Source organism: Palaemon carinicauda, chromosome 32 (genome assembly GCF_036898095.1).
Source record: "Palaemon carinicauda isolate YSFRI2023 chromosome 32, ASM3689809v2, whole genome shotgun sequence".
NCBI classification, from domain to species: domain Eukaryota; kingdom Metazoa; phylum Arthropoda; class Malacostraca; order Decapoda; family Palaemonidae; genus Palaemon; species Palaemon carinicauda.
In genome coordinates this window covers 16,385,650-16,407,703 of record NC_090756.1, presented here as the reverse complement: position 1 = coordinate 16,407,703, position 22,054 = coordinate 16,385,650, and the positions used below count along the sequence as shown (strand labels likewise).

At 38.8% G+C, this 22,054-nt stretch overlaps 1 protein-coding gene across 1 annotated transcript in view; it reads left to right on the top strand.

Annotated features, from left to right (window-relative positions):
- Window positions 1-22,054, top strand: part of Itpr (Inositol 1,4,5,-trisphosphate receptor) — a 232,608-nt gene that overhangs the window by 12,437 nt on the left and 198,117 nt on the right. Inside the window, 4 exon segments of the mRNA XM_068356085.1 lie at window positions 1,711-2,018; window positions 8,195-8,265; window positions 21,918-21,949; window positions 21,952-22,035. Coding sequence (XP_068212186.1) covers window positions 1,918-2,018; window positions 8,195-8,265; window positions 21,918-21,949; window positions 21,952-22,035 — 288 coding nt within the window. The 5' untranslated portion in view covers window positions 1,711-1,917.

Sequence of the window (22,054 nt, the reverse complement as noted above, 5' to 3'; positions counted from 1 at the left end):
GTCATGTGCCCTTGTAAATGAATCCAAAACTTAATTTTATTTTAGTTTGTAGTTTATTTGTTAGGGATCAGAAAAAGCTTTTTATGGTACGTAAGGCCAGTAATTGAAAATATACAGTAGGTGAATAATTTTTCATAGATATGAAGCATCATACATAGGGTACTGTAGTAGGCATGAAACACTATTGAATTAGATGGCAGGAAAGAATTAGAAATGAAACTATAAGAGAGATTATTCGAGTGCCATATGTTGATGAGATCATGATGAGGGGTAGATGTAGATGGTTTGGGCATGCTCTCCGCACTCCCCCAAGAGTGATTAGTTCGCCAAACATTCAGGTGAGCTCCAAAAGGCACTAGAAGAGTTGGGAGACCCAGGCTTACATGGCTGAGGAATATGAAGTGCGAAGTAGGAAATGATGAATGGAGAAGTATTGAATTTATAGCTCAAGATAGAGACGACTGGCGAAATCTAACCGAAGCCCTTTGCGTCACTAGGCGTAGGAGAAGATGATGATGATAGGTGTTTATCACGAAAACCTCCCTTAAAATTGAAGTAATAAAAGGAATTAGATTGGAATTTGAAAACTAGGTAGTATTTTAGGATCCATAATTTCTTTGCAAAGGAGTTTTGATTTATCAAAAGAGACCTATATCATTATGGATATTCCAAGTTCAGATTTTGAGCCCTATTTAGTAATTACAGTAATATTTGATGAATAGTAAAATGTTTCTACCAGGGAAGATTGATGTTACTATACCAAGAATTTTTCTAGCTAAATCTGCCAGGTAGGTATGATTTTAGATCTTGCAGAAATAGAATTGCAAGTCATTATATCTTTTGATGATAGGTGTGTTGATTTAAGAAGTTTGCATAATAAGCAAATTTATTTGAATTATGGGGCGTTTCAAGGTTTTTTCGTTGCGGCAAATATTCTATAGTAGTGGGCGTTCTCTAAAGGTCCAGATCTATGACTGTAAATATCGGCTCTAGGGTTTCAAGTTTTTATAGTTTATATATGAAAGGTCTGATTTAATGTTGTTATTGTTTTTGGAATATTTTAATTGTTCATAACTTCTGTTGTAGTTTATATATTACCTTGTTTCCTTTCCTTTCTGGGCTATTTTCTCCCTTGTGCTTATAGCATCCTGATTTTCCAACCAGTTGCAGCTTAGCTAGTAAAAATGGTAATAAAAATAAACTGAATATTTCCATATAGCGATTACGGTTACACAAACGGATGTCGCCAAATTGCATCACTGGGCCATCCGAGGGTTGATTGTAGAATTAAGTTGTTCATAAAGCACTCATAGATACGTATACTAAAAGAAAAGAGGGGGGGATGGATCCATAGTGTACCTCTGAGCAAGGGAATTGAAACTAAAGACTGAAAGCTTATGATACCTAGGCTATAACACTGTATATGAAAGATTTTTTTTTTTCTTAAACATGCCTTTGTCCAATTAGATTAGGTACATGGTTTCTAAATTAGATAGTAATGTTGTTTATATTCCTCCCTTTATTCATATTTGATGTGATGATAATTTTAAATTAGCATTAATTTGATTTTATGATTTTCAAAATTTAATACTGTATATAATAACTAAATTTAAGAGGACTGGGATCTTGGGGTTACTGTACATATAGAGCAAATTTTGCAATAAGGGAAAACTGTCAATATCAATGTGTCTTTAACCTCCCACCAAATAGGAAATTTAAGTCATACAGCAATTCGGAGCTCTCCGGCCACGAGTGTTGAAATAGAGAGGCTGGAAAATGAGTAACCAGAGTGTCTAGCCATGACAGTGCGCATTGTGCAGTGATTCGCGCGGAGCGGAACCGGTGGATTGGGGGAGGAGGCTGTGAGGGACATTCAGAAGATCACGCCCGTCCACCCACCGCCCTCTCACGTTCAAAATGGGCCCCGAGTTACATGGCTCTGCGGCCATCCTCCATATGGGGGACATCGTCTCCCTCTTTGCGGAAGGCAGCGTCTCCGGCTTCATAAGCACCCTTGGGTAAGTACCGCCTTAGACTCTATGTTGACCCTGTCACTCACACCGGACTGCTTCCCTGTGTTGCATGTTTGAGTGATACTCTGTAAAGTATTTGTTCCTACAGGAGTGCAAACCATTGTTCTTTAAGAGAGTATGACTAAAGCGAAGCTTGAACAGCTGTTTAAAGTTTCAACGAGGTAGCACTGTTGTAATAGTAGTTGCTGCTCCATCCCTCTTGTGAGTGGCCTTACAACTGTACAGTGACATGAACCTGAGGAAGCTGGTTTTCCTGACATCACTAGTCCTCTGCCAGAGGAAGAGTTTTGCCGTCGCAGTTTGTGGAGGGGAAGGCGCCACCTTTCTCTTGTCCTTCAGCATCTACTGATACCAGAAATTATGAGTGGCTTCTACTATGTCTCTCCCCGTGGGAAAGTAAGTGAAGTAACAGGAAGATCACTTCTTTAGAGAGTGCAAGTGTTTTTGCTGCCTCTGAGTGATTAAAGGGAGAAGTGCCATTCTTTTTCCCTTGTAGAGTTTTCCTGACCCTCAGAGAGGTGAGGTATTGCTTCTGCTGCTTTGAAGAGCTCCCTGTAGCTTCTTTCTTAATGTCGTCAATGGCTTGCATGACCCCACGTAACTTTAATTTCATCTTTCTCCTGCTGCTATTGCTCAGCCCCATATGGGATCGAACAGACACCGTAGGTAGGGTTGAAGGTCACCCACTTTCTTTCCCCTCCATCTCCTGGATGCTTGAGAGACACCTCAGCATCATCACCAAAGAAGACTTCAGCACTGAAGAGAGAAAAGTTCACTTGTGGTGGAAGATGAACCTATTATTGGTCTCCTAGTTCGTACTTGGTACGATATTTTTCCTCACACGAGCCTGGGCATTAAGACAGTCTAAGGTCTCCTCATGATTAATCCCTTTGTAATTGTTCTCCTCCTAATCGGACATGTCTACCCTACAACCAGCAAGGGGATGAAAGGACCATCTGGGGCTCGAGGGCACGAAGGTTGCAGTCGTGACGAAAGTCTAGAATGAAAGGTGAGAATGACTGGCCTTCCCCTTTTTTCTCTTACTCTCCCTTGAGGGTCAATAGTTGTGCCTTTACATGCTGTCGTGATTAAGCAAATTCTCTTTACAAAGAAGTTTTATTGAGAAAATTTTCTTCTCTATCCTCCTAGACAAAGGAGAGGATGGATAGAATGCACGTAAGTCCATTTCCTCATAAATAGCCATACATTCAGAAAACACATTCTCTACATGGGTATAGGCTCTTTTACGACCTTCTACTGGTCACCTGGTTTGGACCTATCTTAACACTTGTTGCATCTATTCCTAGACAATCCCCGGAAAGTGAACCACCCAATTTTGGTTCTAGGGACTTCCTCCCTCCTAAGGATGTATATGAAAAGATGATTTTTATTCTTGAAGGAAGAAATCACACAATTTTAAATCAATTAGCCTAGTATTTCTCCTGAGCATACAAACCTGAGGCCTTCAAGTTACTTTGACAATTTGTGCTTTTAGAGTAATTTCTTTTAGGTTAGAGATTTAATTAGTTTAGGGTTATGAAAGCTCAGAGTCTAGTCTGCCAACTTGCTCAGCATATGGATGGGAAGTCCATCCTATAAACCTGTCAAAACAAATATACCATATATTTTATATGTGGGGAGAAGAGATTTGTTAAAAGAGGAAGTCTTTGATAGAAGGCATTGGAAAGGGCACACCAGGCAACCGACGGTCGACTCCATAATGTAGGGATAGCAGTGGGAAAGAAGAAGATAATTATAAATGTGAAATGTACTGAGGTGAATCGAGACATGGCAAGAGATTACTGTCTGTATGTACGAGAACAAAACTGTAATTAAAATTCAGTACTGTAATCAAATGTTTGAATTTATTGTTCTGTATATTACTAAGAATTAATTACCAGTAAAACAATTTAAATCCTTTAAGCAGTTTGTACCTTAACCTAACATAACTGACAGAAGTTTCTTTAAGCGGCCCGGTTGTAAAAGTTTCGTACCTCTCTCCGATGTCTGGAGGGCATTGGCAAAAACTTTCAAATGTATCTGGACACGTCTCAAGCTGCAGGATTCCCGATGGAGTGCAAAAGAAGAGGAAGTTGTTTCTTGGGAAATGGTTTCGAAGTTGGTGCAATGGAAATACTTTTTCGTTGAACTGATGATTAAAGAAAGTAATGTGACAGGAGATTATATTTTCTCATTTTGCATAACTCTGAAATATATTTTTGAAATCTTATTAGTCTATAAGAAGGTAATTAACCAATAGTTAGGAAACTAGCATTGACAAAATATTAACATTAATTAAGGAACAGATGTAGAAGGGGTGGTTTAATGGAAAAAGTTATAGCCACTATTCACTTTTCCAAGAGAAAGAGGAAATGTGGTAGATAGAAATAAGAAGAAATGGGGGGCAAAGGAGTTATTATTTAGAATTCTTATTGTTATTGTTAATATTGTTATTATAATAATATTAAGCTAAATTACCACCCTAGTTGGAGAAGCAGTGCTACAGTCCAAAGGATTCCAATAGAAAAAGATGCCTGTGATAAAGAAGAGAAATAACTAAATGAAGATGACTACTGTATACAGTACACAACTTTATACAGATAAAAGGATTGTAGTAATGAAATTTGAGAAAATAAAACATCAAATATGAAGGTAAAATTAAATCATCGTTCTGATAGACCACCAGGAGTTCTTGAACCATTTATTAAGTCTGATCAAAACACTGAGAACGAGAAGCTCACAAGCCAGTTCTGAGGCTGTGGCACTACCCATGACTGGAGAATATTAGCCATAGTATATTATCGTGGACTGGTGTTTTTGACAAACTTACACTCATATGCAATTAATTTTTTGAATTAGTATGGTACAAACACTTCCTGTTAAGAGGAAGTTTCGATAGTGTGTATAAGAAGAGGAGTTTGAGATATTACTATCTAAATGTTTTCAGATGCTCCAAGATACAATACCCATATACAGTACAAATTGCATTGATGTATTTAGGTGTAATCACAGCATGTATACAGTAATGTACAGTAATACCCTGCCATATGCCATTAATTGGTTTCCAAGGGACTTGATATAGGTCAAATTTAAAGGTTCCTTCCACCTGTTCCAAACATGTAATAGTACTTGCTACCTTCTATCATTTTATAAACACCAGGTACTTATATTAATAAGTTTCCATGTCAAGTACAAAATTGTACTGCACAGTATAGTGCACATGCCTCATCCTCGGCTTTTATGTCCGTTAATCTATGGAACTGCCTTCCTAAATATATCTCAGTCATCACATAGTCTTTCGTTTGAGATTACCCTACCTTTTGTGAAACGCGCTGATTTGTGAATTGTGATAGATTCAAATCCTGAAAAAATTAGCCAATTAAATGCTGGAACACTTGCTAGACAAGTTACTGGACATTTTACTCGATGAACCAAATTGTATTTAGTGTCACTGATCGTTTCGATGACCCTAATACAGGTAGGAATTGCTTTCAATTCTGAATTTAGATCTTGGATCATTAGTTTCATTAACTGTAATAGATATGTTGGTCCACTCAGGGGAGGCCCTTAATAAGGCAATCCCACTATACCTCTTCTTTCAACCTTATTAGTCCCACTGCCAGCTTTCTCCCTGTTTTTCTATTCCTTGTTCCTCTAGCACCATTTCTAAGGTATATAACTGCTATATATTACCAGAGAAAAAATTGCATAGGGATGCCAGGTTGAACCCAGCTCGCTCACCTATAAAAGGTGTCGATATATAATACTGGGGCGTGATAAATCACAACCAGAGGCCTCGCACCATTTAGATATCTCCTGTCAAAATCCCCGAACAGCGAGGTGCCGTTCAACGTCCCACTACTACTAACAATCCCACGCCAGTGACGTCACTCCTTATAGCACCCCAGATTGGGGCCCAATTAGGGAGGGACGGGTGGGTTCACTGGGCGACGGGTCTCTCGCCCAGAAATAGATTTTTCCTTCGTCAAAATCCCTTTTCTGGGCTCCGACCCGTGTCGCCCAGTGAAATCATACCAGAGAATGGGGACCCAATATGGCTAACTACCTGAAGAGAGAATAACACAAAATAACAGAGCTGATGAGTTTAATATAAAAAAAGAGGGATGTGGAAACCCGTAAAATTAGATCAACATGTATATGACAGTGATAAAAAGACATGGGAAACAATCAATAATGAAACCCGTAGGTAAAATTCAACAGATATGAATAGTGGGAATCCAGCTTGGTAATCAAAAATGCAAAATAAAATCAGCTTGGGGATTAAGAAAAGTGTAATGAAAACAATCCGTGAAATTGAACAATTGAATAATAAAATAATACACCATAAGGGTGTCTAGTAACAAAACAGGTAGGAACAACAGGTAAGCCAGGCAGGAGGGAAAGAGGACAGAGCAAGACGTTGTGATTAGGACTCGGTACCTTCAGGAGGAACTATATTCCCTGCAGCTACTGTGGCAAATCTAAAAGCTTCTAAAGGTTTTAGGTAGTGGCGCTTGAAAACTTTAGGGGACTTCCAACCCGCATATTTTGAGAGCTCATCAAATTTCATAAGGTGGAAAAAATTAATTGAGGTAGCCACAGCTCTAATATCATGGACATGGGGGAATGATGCAGGATTAGTTTGTTTAATAAAATAAAGAATTTGTATGATTCCCTTAAGGGTAATAGTTCCTCCGTGTTCTCTAATAAATAAGGGCCCTGTGGTTGTAGTGGAAGTTCTACCTAAGTAGGCTTTCAGGGTGGTAACTGGACACAGGGATGGATCCCGAGGAAGTGGAACAATCTTCCTGGGAGACCACCTGTTTTGGGGGGTCTTCATTTTTAGCCAGGAAAACTTTGTTAGGAGAGAGAAGAACCTCACCCGAAGAGAGAAACTCTATATGACCAGGGTCACTAGATAAGGCTGACAATTCTGAGATTCTGGAGCTCGAGGCGAGGCTCAAAAGAAAAAGTGACTTTCTTAACAATGCCCTATAGTTACAGGATCCAATTTGGGTGTCAGAGGCTAGCTTAAGAACAACATTAAAAAACCAGGAAACTGCACTAGGGCGAGTTGAAGGTTTTAGCCTGACACAAGCTCTCGGAATGGATAAGAAATATGAATCCGTTAGATCAATTTCAAAACCAATATGGAAGATCTTTTTCAAGTCTGACTTGATTGTAGTAATGGTATTGGCTGCCAGGCCAGATTCGAAGAGAGTTCTGAAGAATGTTACAGTTAGGTTCAGCGTCATTGTCTCAACTTGGGAATCTTTCAAGAATTCATCTAATTTCTTGACAGCTGAGTCATATTGACGGAGAGTAGAGTCCCTTTCACTGGGCGACACGGGTCTCTCGCCCAGAAATAGATTTTTCCTTCATCAAAATCCCTTTTCTATTCCTTGTATCTTCTTCCAATTCCATCACACTCATATCCCTCCTCACCGGCAAGTGGAATTGATCAACACCCTTTAGTTTGGGAAAATTTCACATCAATGTATGCATTTCAGAAGGACTTTTCAGGACAATGTACAGTACCAATAAGGCTTAAAGCCTGAAGGCTAAAGTATTGAAGTACAGAAAGTTTTGCTGTGTCCTTCCTATGCCAGGTCTTGTGAGTAACCACCAGTACGCTATGACAGTCAGCAACATGATTGCTATACTGTAATGCTGATTGCTCGATCAGTGAAATTAAGCAGTGAGTATTCAGTCCAGACCGATATTGGTGACGACCAGTTAACTCTAGTTTTTTAGTCTTAATATCCTCTGAAATCATCCATTGAAGGCTCGGTCGTTGAGGCTTCATCCTTATGTATACATAAGTACTCAAATTAGACTTAATTCCTTTTGAACCTTGATAATTTTAGTGATGGTAAGACCACCTGTGTAATGAATAGCCAGGATTGATCAGAAGGTCAAGCTTTTGATCTCGCATCATCCGTTTTATCCAGATTTGAGACTAGCATGAAAGTAAAAACTTCTTGTAAAGGGTTAATTTTTACTATAGTAATTCTTATGATTAGATTTAAATTAAAAATAAAGTTTACCTTCATTCTCTTCAGGTTTTATTTTGTCTTCACTGTCTTGTAACCGTCAGCATTTATGATTACTAATTAATATTGGCTGATGTCCCTCACATTCCCCTTTTCTCTCTTTCCCAGGCTCGTCGACTCTCGTTGTGTTGTCAGTCCAGAAGCTGGTAACCTCACGAGTCCTCCCAAGAAGTTCAGGGGTAAGTAAATATTACAGTACAGGAACTCAGTTTATTTACTGTATAATTGCCAACCGACATACAATAACTTATTACAGTGTGTATGGAGGACTTTCTCATTGTAATGTTCCATAATGGCATTTCCACATCCCTACTTTTTTAATATTTTCCTGTTTCATCTCTGCAGCTTCCTTCTTTATTATTTACTCCAGTCCCATGCTTCTAGATTTCACTGAAGGATGATGTCAAGCAAGGTGGGGTTAGGTCAGAAGCTTCAGAAAGAAGTCAAACAAGGTCGGGTTTGGTTTGAAACTTCTGTGAGGTCATGCAAGATATTGTTAGTTCAGAAACTGCTTTAAAAACGAGTCATGTAAGTTATTGTTAGGTCGAAAACTGCTTTAGAAAGAAGTCGAGCAAGTTGGGGTTAGGTCAGAACCTTTAGAAAGAAGTCAAGGAAGGTGGGGTTAGGTCAGAACCTTTAGAAAGAAGTCAAGCAAGGTGGGGTTAAGTCTAGCTACTATGAAGTAAAAGTAATGCATTGTTAGGTCAGAAACTGCTTCAGAAAGAAGTCAACCAAATTAGGGTTTGATCAGAAGCTTCAAAAAGAAGCTAAGTAGGGTGGGATATGGTCAAAATCTTGAGAAAGAATTCAAGCAAGGTGGGGTTAGGTAAGAAGCTTCAAAAAGAAGTCAAGCAAGTTGCGGTTGGTCTGAAGATATTATGAAGTAAAGTAAGGTTTTGTTAGGTCAGAAACTGCTTGAGAAAGAGTGGGGTTTGGTCTGAAGCTTCAGAAAGAAGTCAAGCAAGGGTGGGGTTGGTGGTTATGGTCAAAAGCTTCAGAAAGAAGGAAATCAAGATGCGATTTGGTCAAAAGCTTCAGAAAGAAGTAAAGCAAGATGGGGTTAGGTCAGAAGCTTTAGAAAGAAGTTAAGCAAAATGGGGTTAGGTCTGAAGCTACTATGAAGTCAAGTAAGGTATTGTTAGGTCAGAAACTGCTTCAGAAAGAAGTCAATTAAGGTAGGGTTTGGTCAGAAGCGTTTGAAAGAAGTTAAACAAGGTGGGTTATGGTCAGAAGTTTTAGAAAGAATTAAAGCAAGGTTGGTGTAGATCAGAAGTTTTAAAAAGAAGTCAAGCAAAATGAGGGTAGGTCTGATGCTACTAAGAAGTCAGATAAGGTATTGTTAGCTCAGAAACTGTTCCAGAAAGAAGTCAATGAAGGTGGGGTTTGGTCAGAAGCTTCAGAAAGAATTCAAGCAAGGTTGGGTTAGGTTAGAAGCTTCAAAAAGAATTCAAGCAAAATGGGGTTAGGTCTGAGGCTTCTATGAAGTCATGCAAGGTATTGTGAGGTCAGAAACTGCTTCAGAAAGAAGTCATATGAAGTATTTTTAGGTCAGAAACTGCTTCAGAAAGAAGTCAAGTAAAAGGGGTTTGGTGAGAAGCTCCTGAAAGATATCAATGAAGTTGGGGCTAGGCCAGAAGCTTCAGAACGAAGTCAAGCAAGATGAGGTTTGGTCTGAAACTACAATGAAGTCAAATAAGGTATTGTTAGGTAAGAAACTGCTTCAGAAAGAAGTCAAGTAAAAGGGGTTTGGTGAGAAGCTCCTGAAAGATATCAATGAAGTTGGGGCTAGGCCAGAAGCTTCAGAACGAAGTCAAGCAAGATGAGGTTTGGTCTGAAACTACAATGAAGTCAAATAAGGTATTGTTAGGTAAGAAACTGCTTCAGAAAGAAGTCATGTAAGGTATTGTTAGGTCAGAAACTCAGAAAGACATCAAGCAAGGTGGGGTTAGGTCTGAAGCTTCTGTGAAGTCATGCAAGGTATTTTGAGGTCAGAAACTGCTTCAAAAAGAAGTCTAAGAAGTCTTGTAAGGTATTGTTAGGTCAGATACTGCTTCAGAAGAAAGTTATGTGAAGAATTGTGAGGTCAGAAACTGCTTGAGTAAAAAGTCAAGCAAGGTGGGGTTATATCTGAAGCTTTTAGGTATTGTTAGGTTAGAAACTGCTCCAGAAAGAAGTTAAGTAAGGTGGGGTTAGGTCTGAAGCTTTGGTGAAGTCATGCAAGGTAATGTTAGGTCAGAAACTGCTTCAGAATGAAACCATGTAAGGTATTCTAAGGTCAGAAACGGCTTCAGAAAAAAGTCATATAAGGTATTGTTTGGTCAGAAACTGCTGTAGTAAGAAGACAAGTAAGGTATTGTTAGGTCAGAAATTTCTTCAGAAAGAAGTCAAGTAAAGGGGGGGGGGGGCTTCAGAAGCTGCAGAAAGAAGTCAAGCAAGGTGGGGTTAGGTCTGAAGCCTCATTTGATGAAGCCATGTAAGGCATTATTAGGTCAAAAAGTGCTCCAGTAAGAAATCATGTGAATATTTTTAGGTCAGAAAGAAGTCATGTAAGGTATTTTTAGGTTACAAACTGCTTCAGGAAGATGTCAAGCAATGGGGGAGTTTTGTCAAAAGCTTCAGAAAGAAGTCAAGCAAGATGGGGTTAGGTCTGAAGCTTACTATGAAGTCAAGTATGGTATTGTTAGGTCAGAAAATGCTTCAGAAAGAGGTCAAACAAGGTGGGGTTAGGTCTGAAGCTACTATGAAGTCTAGGTAGGTATTAGTAGGTCAGAAACTGCTTTAGGAAGAAGTCAAGCAAGGTGGGGTTAGGTCTAAAGCTACTATGAAGTCTAGGTAGGTATTAGTAGGTCTGAAGCTACTATGAAGTCTAGGTATGTATTAGTAGGTCAGAAACTGCTTCAGAAAGAAGTCAAGCAAGGTGTGGTTAGGTCTGAAGCTACTATTAAGTCGGGTAAGGTATTGTTAGGTCAGAAACTGCTTCAGAAAGAAGTAAAGCAAGGTGGGGTTAGGTCTGAAGATACTATGAAGTCAAGTAAGGTATTGTTAGGTCAGAAACTGTTTCAGAAAGAAGTCAAACAAGGTGGGGTTAGGTCTGAAGCTACTATTAAGTCTAGTAAGGTATTGTTAGGTCAGAAACTGCTTCAGAAAGAAGTAAAGCAAGGTGGGGTGGTCAAGTAAGGTATTGTTAGGTCTGAAACTGCTTTAGAAAAGAAGTAAAGCAAGATGGGATTAGGTCTGAAGCTACTATCAAGTCAAGTAAGGTATTGTTAGGTCAGGAACTGCTTCAGAAAGAAGTCAAGCAAGATGGGATTAGGTCTGAAGATACTATGAAGTCAAGTAAGGTAGTGTTAGGTCAGAACTGCTTCAGAAAGAAGTCAAGCAAGATGGGGTTAGGTCTGAAGATAATATGAAGTCAAGTAAGGTAGTGTTAGGTCAGAACTGCTTCAGAAAGAAGTCAAGCAAGATGGGATTAGGTCTGAAGATACTATGAAGTCTAGTAAGGTATTTTTAGGTCAGAAACTGCTTCAGAAAGAAGTCAAGCAAGATGGGATTAGGTCTGAAGATACTATGAAGTCAAGTAAGGTATTGTTAGGTCAGAAACTGCTTCAGAAAGAAGTCAAGCAAGATGGGATTAGGTCAGAAGATACTATGAAGTCTAGTAAGGTATTTTTAGGTCAGAAACTGCTTCAGAAAGAAGTCAAGCAAGATGGGATTAGGTCTGAAGATACTATGAAGTCAAGTAAGGTATTGTTAGGTAAGAAACTGCTTCAGAAAGAAGTCAAGCAAGATGGGGTTAGGTCTGAAGATACTATGAAGTCAAGTAAGGTATTGTTAGGTCAGAAATTGCTTCAGAAAGAAGTCAAGCAAGATGGGATTAGGTCTGAAGATACTATGAAGTCTAGTAAGGTATTTTTAGGTCAGAAACTGTTTCAGAAAGAAGTCAAGCAAGATGGGATTAGGTCTGAAGATAATACTATGAAGTCAAGTAAGGTATTGTTAGGTCAGAAACTGCTTCAGAAAGAAGTCAAGCAAGATGGGATTAGGTCTGAAGATACTATGAAGTCAAGTAAGGTATTGTTAGGTCAGAAACTGCTTCAGAAAGAAGTCAAGCAAGATGGGATTAGGTCTGAAGATACTATGAAGTCTAGTAAGGTATTTTTAGGTCAGAAACTGCTTCAGAAAGAAGTCAAGCAAGATGGGATTAGGTCTGAAGATACTATGAAGTCAAGTAAGGTAGTGTTAGGTCAGAACTGCTTCAGAAAGAAGTCAAGCAAGATGGGGTTAGGTCTGAAGATAATATGAAGTCAAGTAAGGTAGTGTTAGGTCAGAACTGCTTCAGAAAGAAGTCAAGCAAGATGGGATTAGGTCTGAAGATACTATGAAGTCTAGTAAGGTATTTTTAGGTCAGAAACTGCTTCAGAAAGAAGTCAAGCAAGATGGGATTAGGTCTGAAGATACTATGAAGTCAAGTAAGGTATTGTTAGGTCAGAAACTGCTTCAGAAAGAAGTCAAGCAAGATGGGATTAGGTCTGAAGATACTATGAAGTCAAGTAAGGTATTGTTAGGTCAGAAACTGCTTCAGAAAGAAGTCATGCAAGATGGGATTAGGTCTGAAGATACTATGAAGTCAAGTAAGGTATTTTTAGGTCAGAAACTGCTTCAGAAAAAAGTCAAGCAAGATGGGATTAGGTCTGAAGATAATATGAAGTCAAGTAAGGTAGTGTTAGGTCAGAACTGCTTCAGAAAGAAGTCAAGCAAGATGGGATTAGGTCTGAAGATACTATGAAGTCAAGTAAGGTATTGTTAGGTCAGAAACTGCTTCAGAAAGAAGTCAAGCAAGATGGGATTAGGTCTGAAGATAATATGAAGTCAAGTAAGGTAGTGTTAGGTCAGAAACTGCTTCAGAAAGAAGTCAAGCAAGATGGGATTAGGTCTGAAGATACTATGAAGTCAAGTAAGGTATTGTTAGGTCAGAAACTGCTTCAGAAAGAAGTCAAGCAAGATGGGATTAGGTCCAAAGATACTATGAAGTCAAGTAAGGTATTGTTAGGTCAGAAACTGCTTCAGAAAGAAGTCAAGCAAGATGGGATTAGGTCTGAAGATACTATGAAGTCAAGTAAGGTATTGTTAGGTCAGAAACTGCTTCAGAAAGAAGTAAAGCAAGGTGGGGTTAGGTCTGAAACTGCTATGGAATCAAGTATGGTATTGTTACTTCAGAAATTGCTTCAGAAAGAAGTAAAGCAAGGTGGGGTCAGGTCTGAAGATAATATGAAGTCAAGTAAGGTATTGTTAGGTCAGAAACTGTTTCAGAAAGAAGTCAAGCAAGGTGGGGTTAGGTCTGAAGCTACTATGAAATCATGTAAGGTATTGTTAAGTCAGAAACTGCTTCAGAAAGAAGTAAAGCAAGGTGGGGTTAGGTCTGAAGCTACTATGAAGCCAAGTAAGGTAGTGTTAGGTCAGAACTGCTTCAGAAAGAAGTCAAGCAAGATGGGGTTAGGTCTGAAGATAATATGAAGTCTAGTAAGTTATTGTTAGGTCAGAAACTGCTTCAGAAAGAAGTCAAGCAAGATGGGGTTAGGTCTGAAGCTACTATGAAGTCAAGTAAGGTAGTGTTAGGTCAGAACTGCTTCGGAAAGAAGTCAAGCAAGATGGGGTTAGGTCTGAAGCTACTATGAAGTCTAGTAACGTATTGTTAGGTCAGAAACTGCTTCAGAAAGAAGTCAAGCAAGATGGGGTTAGGTCTGAAGCTTACTATGAAGTCAAGTATGGTATTGTTAGGTCAGAAAATGCTTCAGAAAGAGGTCAAACAAGGTGGGGTTAGGTCTGAAGCTACTATGAAGTCTAGGTAGGTATTAGTAGGTCAGAAACTGCTTTAGGAAGAAGTCAAGCAAGGTGGGGTTAGGTCTAAAGCTACTATGAAGTCTAGGTAGGTATTAGTAGGTCTGAAGCTACTATGAAGTCTAGGTATGTATTAGTAGGTCAGAAACTGCTTCAGAAAGAAGTCAAGCAAGGTGTGGTTAGGTCTGAAGCTACTATTAAGTCGGGTAAGGTATTGTTAGGTCAGAAACTGCTTCAGAAAGAAGTAAAGCAAGGTGGGGTTAGGTCTGAAGATACTATGAAGTCAAGTAAGGTATTGTTAGGTCAGAAACTGTTTCAGAAAGAAGTCAAACAAGGTGGGGTTAGGTCTGAAGCTACTATTAAGTCTAGTAAGGTATTGTTAGGTCAGAAACTGCTTCAGAAAGAAGTAAAGCAAGGTGGGGTGGTCAAGTAAGGTATTGTTAGGTCTGAAACTGCTTTAGAAAAGAAGTAAAGCAAGATGGGATTAGGTCTGAAGATACTATCAAGTCAAGTAAGGTATTGTTAGGTCAGGAACTGCTTCAGAAAGAAGTCAAGCAAGATGGGATTAGGTCTGAAGATACTATGAAGTCAAGTAAGGTAGTGTTAGGTCAGAACTGCTTCAGAAAGAAGTCAAGCAAGATGGGGTTAGGTCTGAAGATAATATGAAGTCAAGTAAGGTAGTGTTAGGTCAGAACTGCTTCAGAAAGAAGTCAAGCAAGATGGGATTAGGTCTGAAGATACTATGAAGTCTAGTAAGGTATTTTTAGGTCAGAAACTGCTTCAGAAAGAAGTCAAGCAAGATGGGATTAGGTCTGAAGATACTATGAAGTCAAGTAAGGTATTGTTAGGTCAGAAACTGCTTCAGAAAGAAGTCAAGCAAGATGGGATTAGGTCAGAAGATACTATGAAGTCTAGTAAGGTATTTTTAGGTCAGAAACTGCTTCAGAAAGAAGTCAAGCAAGATGGGATTAGGTCTGAAGATACTATGAAGTCAAGTAAGGTATTGTTAGGTCAGAAACTGCTTCAGAAAGAAGTCAAGCAAGATGGGGTTAGGTCTGAAGATACTATGAAGTCAAGTAAGGTATTGTTAGGTCAGAAATTGCTTCAGAAAGGAGTCAAGCAAGATGGGATTAGGTCTGAAGATACTATGAAGTCTAGTAAGGTATTTTTAGGTCAGAAACTGTTTCAGAAAGAAGTCAAGCAAGATGGGATTAGGTCTGAAGATAATACTATGAAGTCAAGTAAGGTATTGTTAGGTCAGAAACTGCTTCAGAAAGAAGTCAAGCAAGATGGGATTAGGTCTGAAGATACTATGAAGTCAAGTAAGGTATTGTTAGGTCAGAAACTGCTTCAGAAAGAAGTCAAGCAAGATGGGATTAGGTCTGAAGATACTATGAAGTCTAGTAAGGTATTTTTAGGTCAGAAACTGCTTCAGAAAGAAGTCAAGCAAGATGGGATTAGGTCTGAAGATACTATGAAGTCAAGTAAGGTAGTGTTAGGTCAGAACTGCTTCAGAAAGAAGTCAAGCAAGATGGGGTTAGGTCTGAAGATAATATGAAGTCAAGTAAGGTAGTGTTAGGTCAGAACTGCTTCAGAAAGAAGTCAAGCAAGATGGGATTAGGTCTGAAGATACTATGAAGTCTAGTAAGGTATTTTTAGGTCAGAAACTGCTTCAGAAAGAAGTCAAGCAAGATGGGATTAGGTCTGAAGATACTATGAAGTCAAGTAAGGTATTGTTAGGTCAGAAACTGCTTCAGAAAGAAGTCAAGCAAGATGGGATTAGGTCTGAAGATACTATGAAGTCAAGTAAGGTATTGTTAGGTCAGAAACTGCTTCAGAAAGAAGTCATGCAAGATGGGATTAGGTCTGAAGATACTATGAAGTCAAGTAAGGTATTTTTAGGTCAGAAACTGCTTCAGAAAAAAGTCAAGCAAGATGGGATTAGGTCTGAAGATAATATGAAGTCAAGTAAGGTAGTGTTAGGTCAGAACTGCTTCAGAAAGAAGTCAAGCAAGATGGGATTAGGTCTGAAGATACTATGAAGTCAAGTAAGGTATTGTTAGGTCAGAAACTGCTTCAGAAAGAAGTCAAGCAAGATGGGATTAGGTCTGAAGATAATATGAAGTCAAGTAAGGTAGTGTTAGGTCAGAAACTGCTTCAGAAAGAAGTCAAGCAAGATGGGATTAGGTCTGAAGATACTATGAAGTCAAGTAAGGTATTGTTAGGTCAGAAACTGCTTCAGAAAGAAGTCAAGCAAGATGGGATTAGGTCCAAAGATACTATGAAGTCAAGTAAGGTATTGTTAGGTCAGAAACTGCTTCAGAAAGAAGTCAAGCAAGATGGGATTAGGTCTGAAGATACTATGAAGTCAAGTAAGGTATTGTTAGGTCAGAAACTGCTTCAGAAAGAAGTAAAGCAAGGTGGGGTTAGGTCTGAAACTGCTATGGAATCAAGTATGGTATTGTTACTTCAGAAATTGCTTCAGAAAGAAGTAAAGCAAGGTGGGGTCAGGTCTGAAGATAATATGAAGTCAAGTAAGGTATTGTTAGGTCAGAAACTGTTTCAGAAAGAAGTCAAGCAAGGTGGGGTTAGGTCTGAAGCTACTATGAAATCATGTAAGGTATTGTTAAGTCAGAAACTGCTTCAGAAAGAAGTAAAGCAAGGTGGGGTTAGGTCTGAAGCTACTATGAAGCCAAGTAAGGTAGTGTTAGGTCAGAACTGCTTCAGAAAGAAGTCAAGCAAGATGGGGTTAGGTCTGAAGATAATATGAAGTCTAGTAAGTTATTGTTAGGTCAGAAACTGCTTCAGAAAGAAGTCAAGCAAGATGGGGTTAGGTCTGAAGCTACTATGAAGTCAAGTAAGGTAGTGTTAGGTCAGAACTGCTTCGGAAAGAAGTCAAGCAAGATGGGGTTAGGTCTGAAGCTACTATGAAGTCTAGTAACGTATTGTTAGGTCAGAAACTGCTTCAGAAAGAAGTCAAGCAAGATGGGGTTAGGTCTGAAGCTTACTATGAAGTCAAGTATGGTATTGTTAGGTCAGAAAATGCTTCAGAAAGAGGTCAAACAAGGTGGGGTTAGGTCTGAAGCTACTATGAAGTCTAGGTAGGTATTAGTAGGTCAGAAACTGCTTTAGGAAGAAGTCAAGCAAGGTGGGGTTAGGTCTAAAGCTACTATGAAGTCTAGGTAGGTATTAGTAGGTCTGAAGCTACTATGAAGTCTAGGTATGTATTAGTAGGTCAGAAACTGCTTCAGAAAGAAGTCAAGCAAGGTGTGGTTAGGTCTGAAGCTACTATTAAGTCGGGTAAGGTATTGTTAGGTCAGAAACTGCTTCAGAAAGAAGTAAAGCAAGGTGGGGTTAGGTCTGAAGATACTATGAAGTCAAGTAAGGTATTGTTAGGTCAGAAACTGTTTCAGAAAGAAGTCAAACAAGGTGGGGTTAGGTCTGAAGCTACTATTAAGTCTAGTAAGGTATTGTTAGGTCAGAAACTGCTTCAGAAAGAAGTAAAGCAAGGTGGGGTGGTCAAGTAAGGTATTGTTAGGTCTGAAACTGCTTTAGAAAAGAAGTAAAGCAAGATGGGATTAGGTCTGAAGATACTATCAAGTCAAGTAAGGTATTGTTAGGTCAGGAACTGCTTCAGAAAGAAGTCAAGCAAGATGGGATTAGGTCTGAAGATACTATGAAGTCAAGTAAGGTAGTGTTAGGTCAGAACTGCTTCAGAAAGAAGTCAAGCAAGATGGGGTTAGGTCTGAAGATAATATGAAGTCAAGTAAGGTAGTGTTAGGTCAGAACTGCTTCAGAAAGAAGTCAAGCAAGATGGGATTAGGTCTGAAGATACTATGAAGTCTAGTAAGGTATTTTTAGGTCAGAAACTGCTTCAGAAAGAAGTCAAGCAAGATGGGATTAGGTCTGAAGATACTATGAAGTCAAGTAAGGTATTGTTAGGTCAGAAACTGCTTCAGAAAGAAGTCAAGCAAGATGGGATTAGGTCAGAAGATACTATGAAGTCTAGTAAGGTATTTTTAGGTCAGAAACTGCTTCAGAAAGAAGTCAAGCAAGATGGGATTAGGTCTGAAGATACTATGAAGTCAAGTAAGGTATTGTTAGGTCAGAAACTGCTTCAGAAAGAAGTCAAGCAAGATGGGGTTAGGTCTGAAGATACTATGAAGTCAAGTAAGGTATTGTTAGGTCAGAAATTGCTTCAGAAAGAAGTCAAGCAAGATGGGATTAGGTCTGAAGATACTATGAAGTCTAGTAAGGTATTTTTAGGTCAGAAACTGTTTCAGAAAGAAGTCAAGCAAGATGGGATTAGGTCTGAAGATAATACTATGAAGTCAAGTAAGGTATTGTTAGGTCAGAAACTGCTTCAGAAAGAAGTCAAGCAAGATGGGATTAGGTCTGAAGATACTATGAAGTCAAGTAAGGTATTGTTAGGTCAGAAACTGCTTCAGAAAGAAGTCAAGCAAGATGGGATTAGGTCTGAAGATACTATGAAGTCTAGTAAGGTATTTTTAGGTCAGAAACTGCTTCAGAAAGAAGTCAAGCAAGATGGGATTAGGTCTGAAGATACTATGAAGTCAAGTAAGGTAGTGTTAGGTCAGAACTGCTTCAGAAAGAAGTCAAGCAAGATGGGGTTAGGTCTGAAGATAATATGAAGTCAAGTAAGGTAGTGTTAGGTCAGAACTGCTTCAGAAAGAAGTCAAGCAAGATGGGATTAGGTCTGAAGATACTATGAAGTCTAGTAAGGTATTTTTAGGTCAGAAACTGCTTCAGAAAGAAGTCAAGCAAGATGGGATTAGGTCTGAAGATACTATGAAGTCAAGTAAGGTATTGTTAGGTCAGAAACTGCTTCAGAAAGAAGTCAAGCAAGATGGGATTAGGTCTGAAGATACTATGAAGTCAAGTAAGGTATTGTTAGGTCAGAAACTGCTTCAGAAAGAAGTCATGCAAGATGGGATTAGGTCTGAAGATACTATGAAGTCAAGTAAGGTATTTTTAGGTCAGAAACTGCTTCAGAAAAAAGTCAAGCAAGATGGGATTAGGTCTGAAGATAATATGAAGTCAAGTAAGGTAGTGTTAGGTCAGAACTGCTTCAGAAAGAACTCAAGCAAGATGGGATTAGGTCTGAAGATACTATGAAGTCAAGTAAGGTATTGTTAGGTCAGAAACTGCTTCAGAAAGAAGTCAAGCAAGATGGGATTAGGTCTGAAGATAATATGAAGTCAAGTAAGGTAGTGTTAGGTCAGAAACTGCTTCAGAAAGAAGTCAAGCAAGATGGGACTAGGTCTGAAGATACTATGAAGTCAAGTAAGGTATTGTTAGGTCAGAAACTGCTTCAGAAAGAAGTCAAGCAAGATGGGATTAGGTCCAAAGATACTATGAAGTCAAGTAAGGTATTGTTAGGTCAGAAACTGCTTCAGAAAGAAGTCAAGCAAGATGGGATTAGGTCTGAAGATACTATGAAGTCAAGTAAGGTATTGTTAGGTCAGAAACTGCTTCAGAAAGAAGTAAAGCAAGGTGGGGTTAGGTCTGAAACTGCTATGGAATCAAGTATGATATTGTTACTTCAGAAATTGCTTCAGAAAGAAGTAAAGCAAGGTGGGGTCAGGTCTGAAGATAATATGAAGTCAAGTAAGGTATTGTTAGGTCAGAAACTGTTTCAGAAAGAAGTCAAGCAAGGTGGGGTTAGGTCTGAAGCTACTATGAAATCATGTAAGGTATTGTTAAGTCAGAAACTGCTTCAGAAAGAAGTAAAGCAAGGTGGGGTTAGGTCTGAAGCTACTATGAAGCCAAGTAAGGTAGTGTTAGGTCAGAACTGCTTCAGAAAGAAGTCAAGCAAGATGGGGTTAGGTCTGAAGATAATATGAAGTCTAGTAAGTTATTGTTAGGTCAGAAACTGCTTCAGAAAGAAGTCAAGCAAGATGGGGTTAGGTCTGAAGCTACTATGAAGTCAAGTAAGGTAGTGTTAGGTCAGAACTGCTTCGGAAAGAAGTCAAGCAAGATGGGGTTAGGTCTGAAGCTACTATGAAGTCTAGTAACGTATTGTTAGGTCAGAAACTGCTTCAGAAAGAAGTCAAGCAAGATGGGGTTAGGTCTGAAGCTACTATTAAGTCAAGTAAGGTATTGTTAAGTCAGAAACTGCTTCAGAAAGAAGGCAAGCAAGGTGGGGTTAGGTCTGAAGGTACTATGAAGTCTAGTAAGATATTGTTAGGTCAGAAACTGCTTCAGAAAGAAGCAAAGCAAGGTGGGGTTAGGTCTGAATATTCTATGAAGTCAAGTAAGGTATCTTGTACCCTAGTTTTGAATGGCCTTCCTACACCAGCACCAGATCATGCTGACTTTTAGAACTGCGGGGGAAAGAATATTAGGCATTAGGGTGATAATTGCATGCGCAAGTATTCATAGAAATTAATCAGAATTTTTACTAATTGATAAATGTTAATTATAGATTGCTAGGATCTGTTATATCTTCATTTGCACACATTGATGTTACTTAGTTTGATGTTAAAGTACAGCAAGGTTTGTTGTAATCTATATTGTTGCGATCTGTGTTGTTGCTGGTTGCAATGTTAGACCGTTTTTATCTTTATTAATTTATTCTGTGTAATTTGTGAACCTTCGTTGGGTTACAGAACCAGCTCTCTCTCTCTCTCTCTCTCTCTCTCTCTCTCTCTCTCTCTCTCTCTCTCTCTCTCTCTCTCTCTCTGAGGTTATGGAAAGTAGAGGCTGTGGCGGCGATCCAATCTGTTTCGAATCGATTGCACTTTTTATTCGCGCTGCCCCGTGGCCTTTGATGTCATTGTCCAACCAGGCAGGTTTAATGTTTACGTTGAGAAGAATATACAACTGGGGCTGCATTAATTGGGTCTCTGTCAAAAACACAAAAGAGATAGGACTCTCTGTGCTGCTTTATCAGAGGGAAAAAATGATGGGGGACTATTGATCGTTTCATTACTAGGTGGAATTGCTGTTTAGTTTTAGGTTTTCCGAGTTTTCTGTCGCGTTTCATTGAAGGTTTCTATGTGTGAATGTAGGCTATTTATGGATGCTATGGCGGGGGAGATTGACAAACTGTGTTTTCAGATGTCGTACCTCTCGGGAAGAAGTCTCTGTTTTAGGTTTCTGTTATTGACAGGTGTCGGGTATCGAAGATTCTTCAGTTGTGAAACTCCTCTGGTAAATTGTTAAAGAACATGGGTTTGTTTGGGATTTAAGGAATGAAAATTATAAGTTAAGTTCATTTACTTTTGACTTGCAGTTATAAATGATTTAGGGTGAAAAGTGAACGCTACAAAGATGAAAATGTATATTTGGTAATCACTGAGAATGTAGAAAAGTTACTAAGTAATGTTGAAAAAAAGACGGCATATTTTATACCATAAAAGGACAGATTAATTCCTATATCATATGGCATATAAAATAATGCTTCCTTAACCCTTTGAGCACCATAAGTGACACTATATATAAATGGAATGGAAATCAAGTAAGTTTTACGATGATAAATTGTTGTAAAGTCCTATTTTGTACAGTTAATGTGCCAAAGTGAGTTGAGTGAAATGTTAAAAAAAATGGTTTGGGTCCTCATGGCCAAATCATTGGATGAGGGTCTGGGACTGAAGGGGTTAAAGGATGCAAAGATTTTTGTTATATCATTGTCCTTGTGTATGCACAGAAATGCACTGAATTAAGGAGGTAGTAGAATATTTTTGCTTTTTTATCAATGGCACTCAAGATATCCTTAAATGCTTTATGTCATATGTCAGTGACATTTTTAACCGAGTATTGTATCTTTGATATTGGCTATGCCCAACCAGGACTAAATGTCCTTTCTGCTTCTTATAATGACAAAGATTACTCAATTTACCCATTTTTTTTTTTTTTTTATATTATTGGTCATGTTTCAAATGTCACATCTTGGCCTTCATGCATTGAGCCATGACAAAATCTCGCAGTCTTGCTTTTTTAAAAAAAGGATATCTTTTCTGTTTTGTTTCAGATTGTTTGTTCTGCATCTGCCCCAGTTATCGTTAATTCAGCTCAAAAACCAGTTCTGGAAAGCAGCCAAGCAGAGCACCAACACGAGCACGGACCCCAGCCTACTGAATCGTCTACATGTAAGTGTTCAGTTCACTT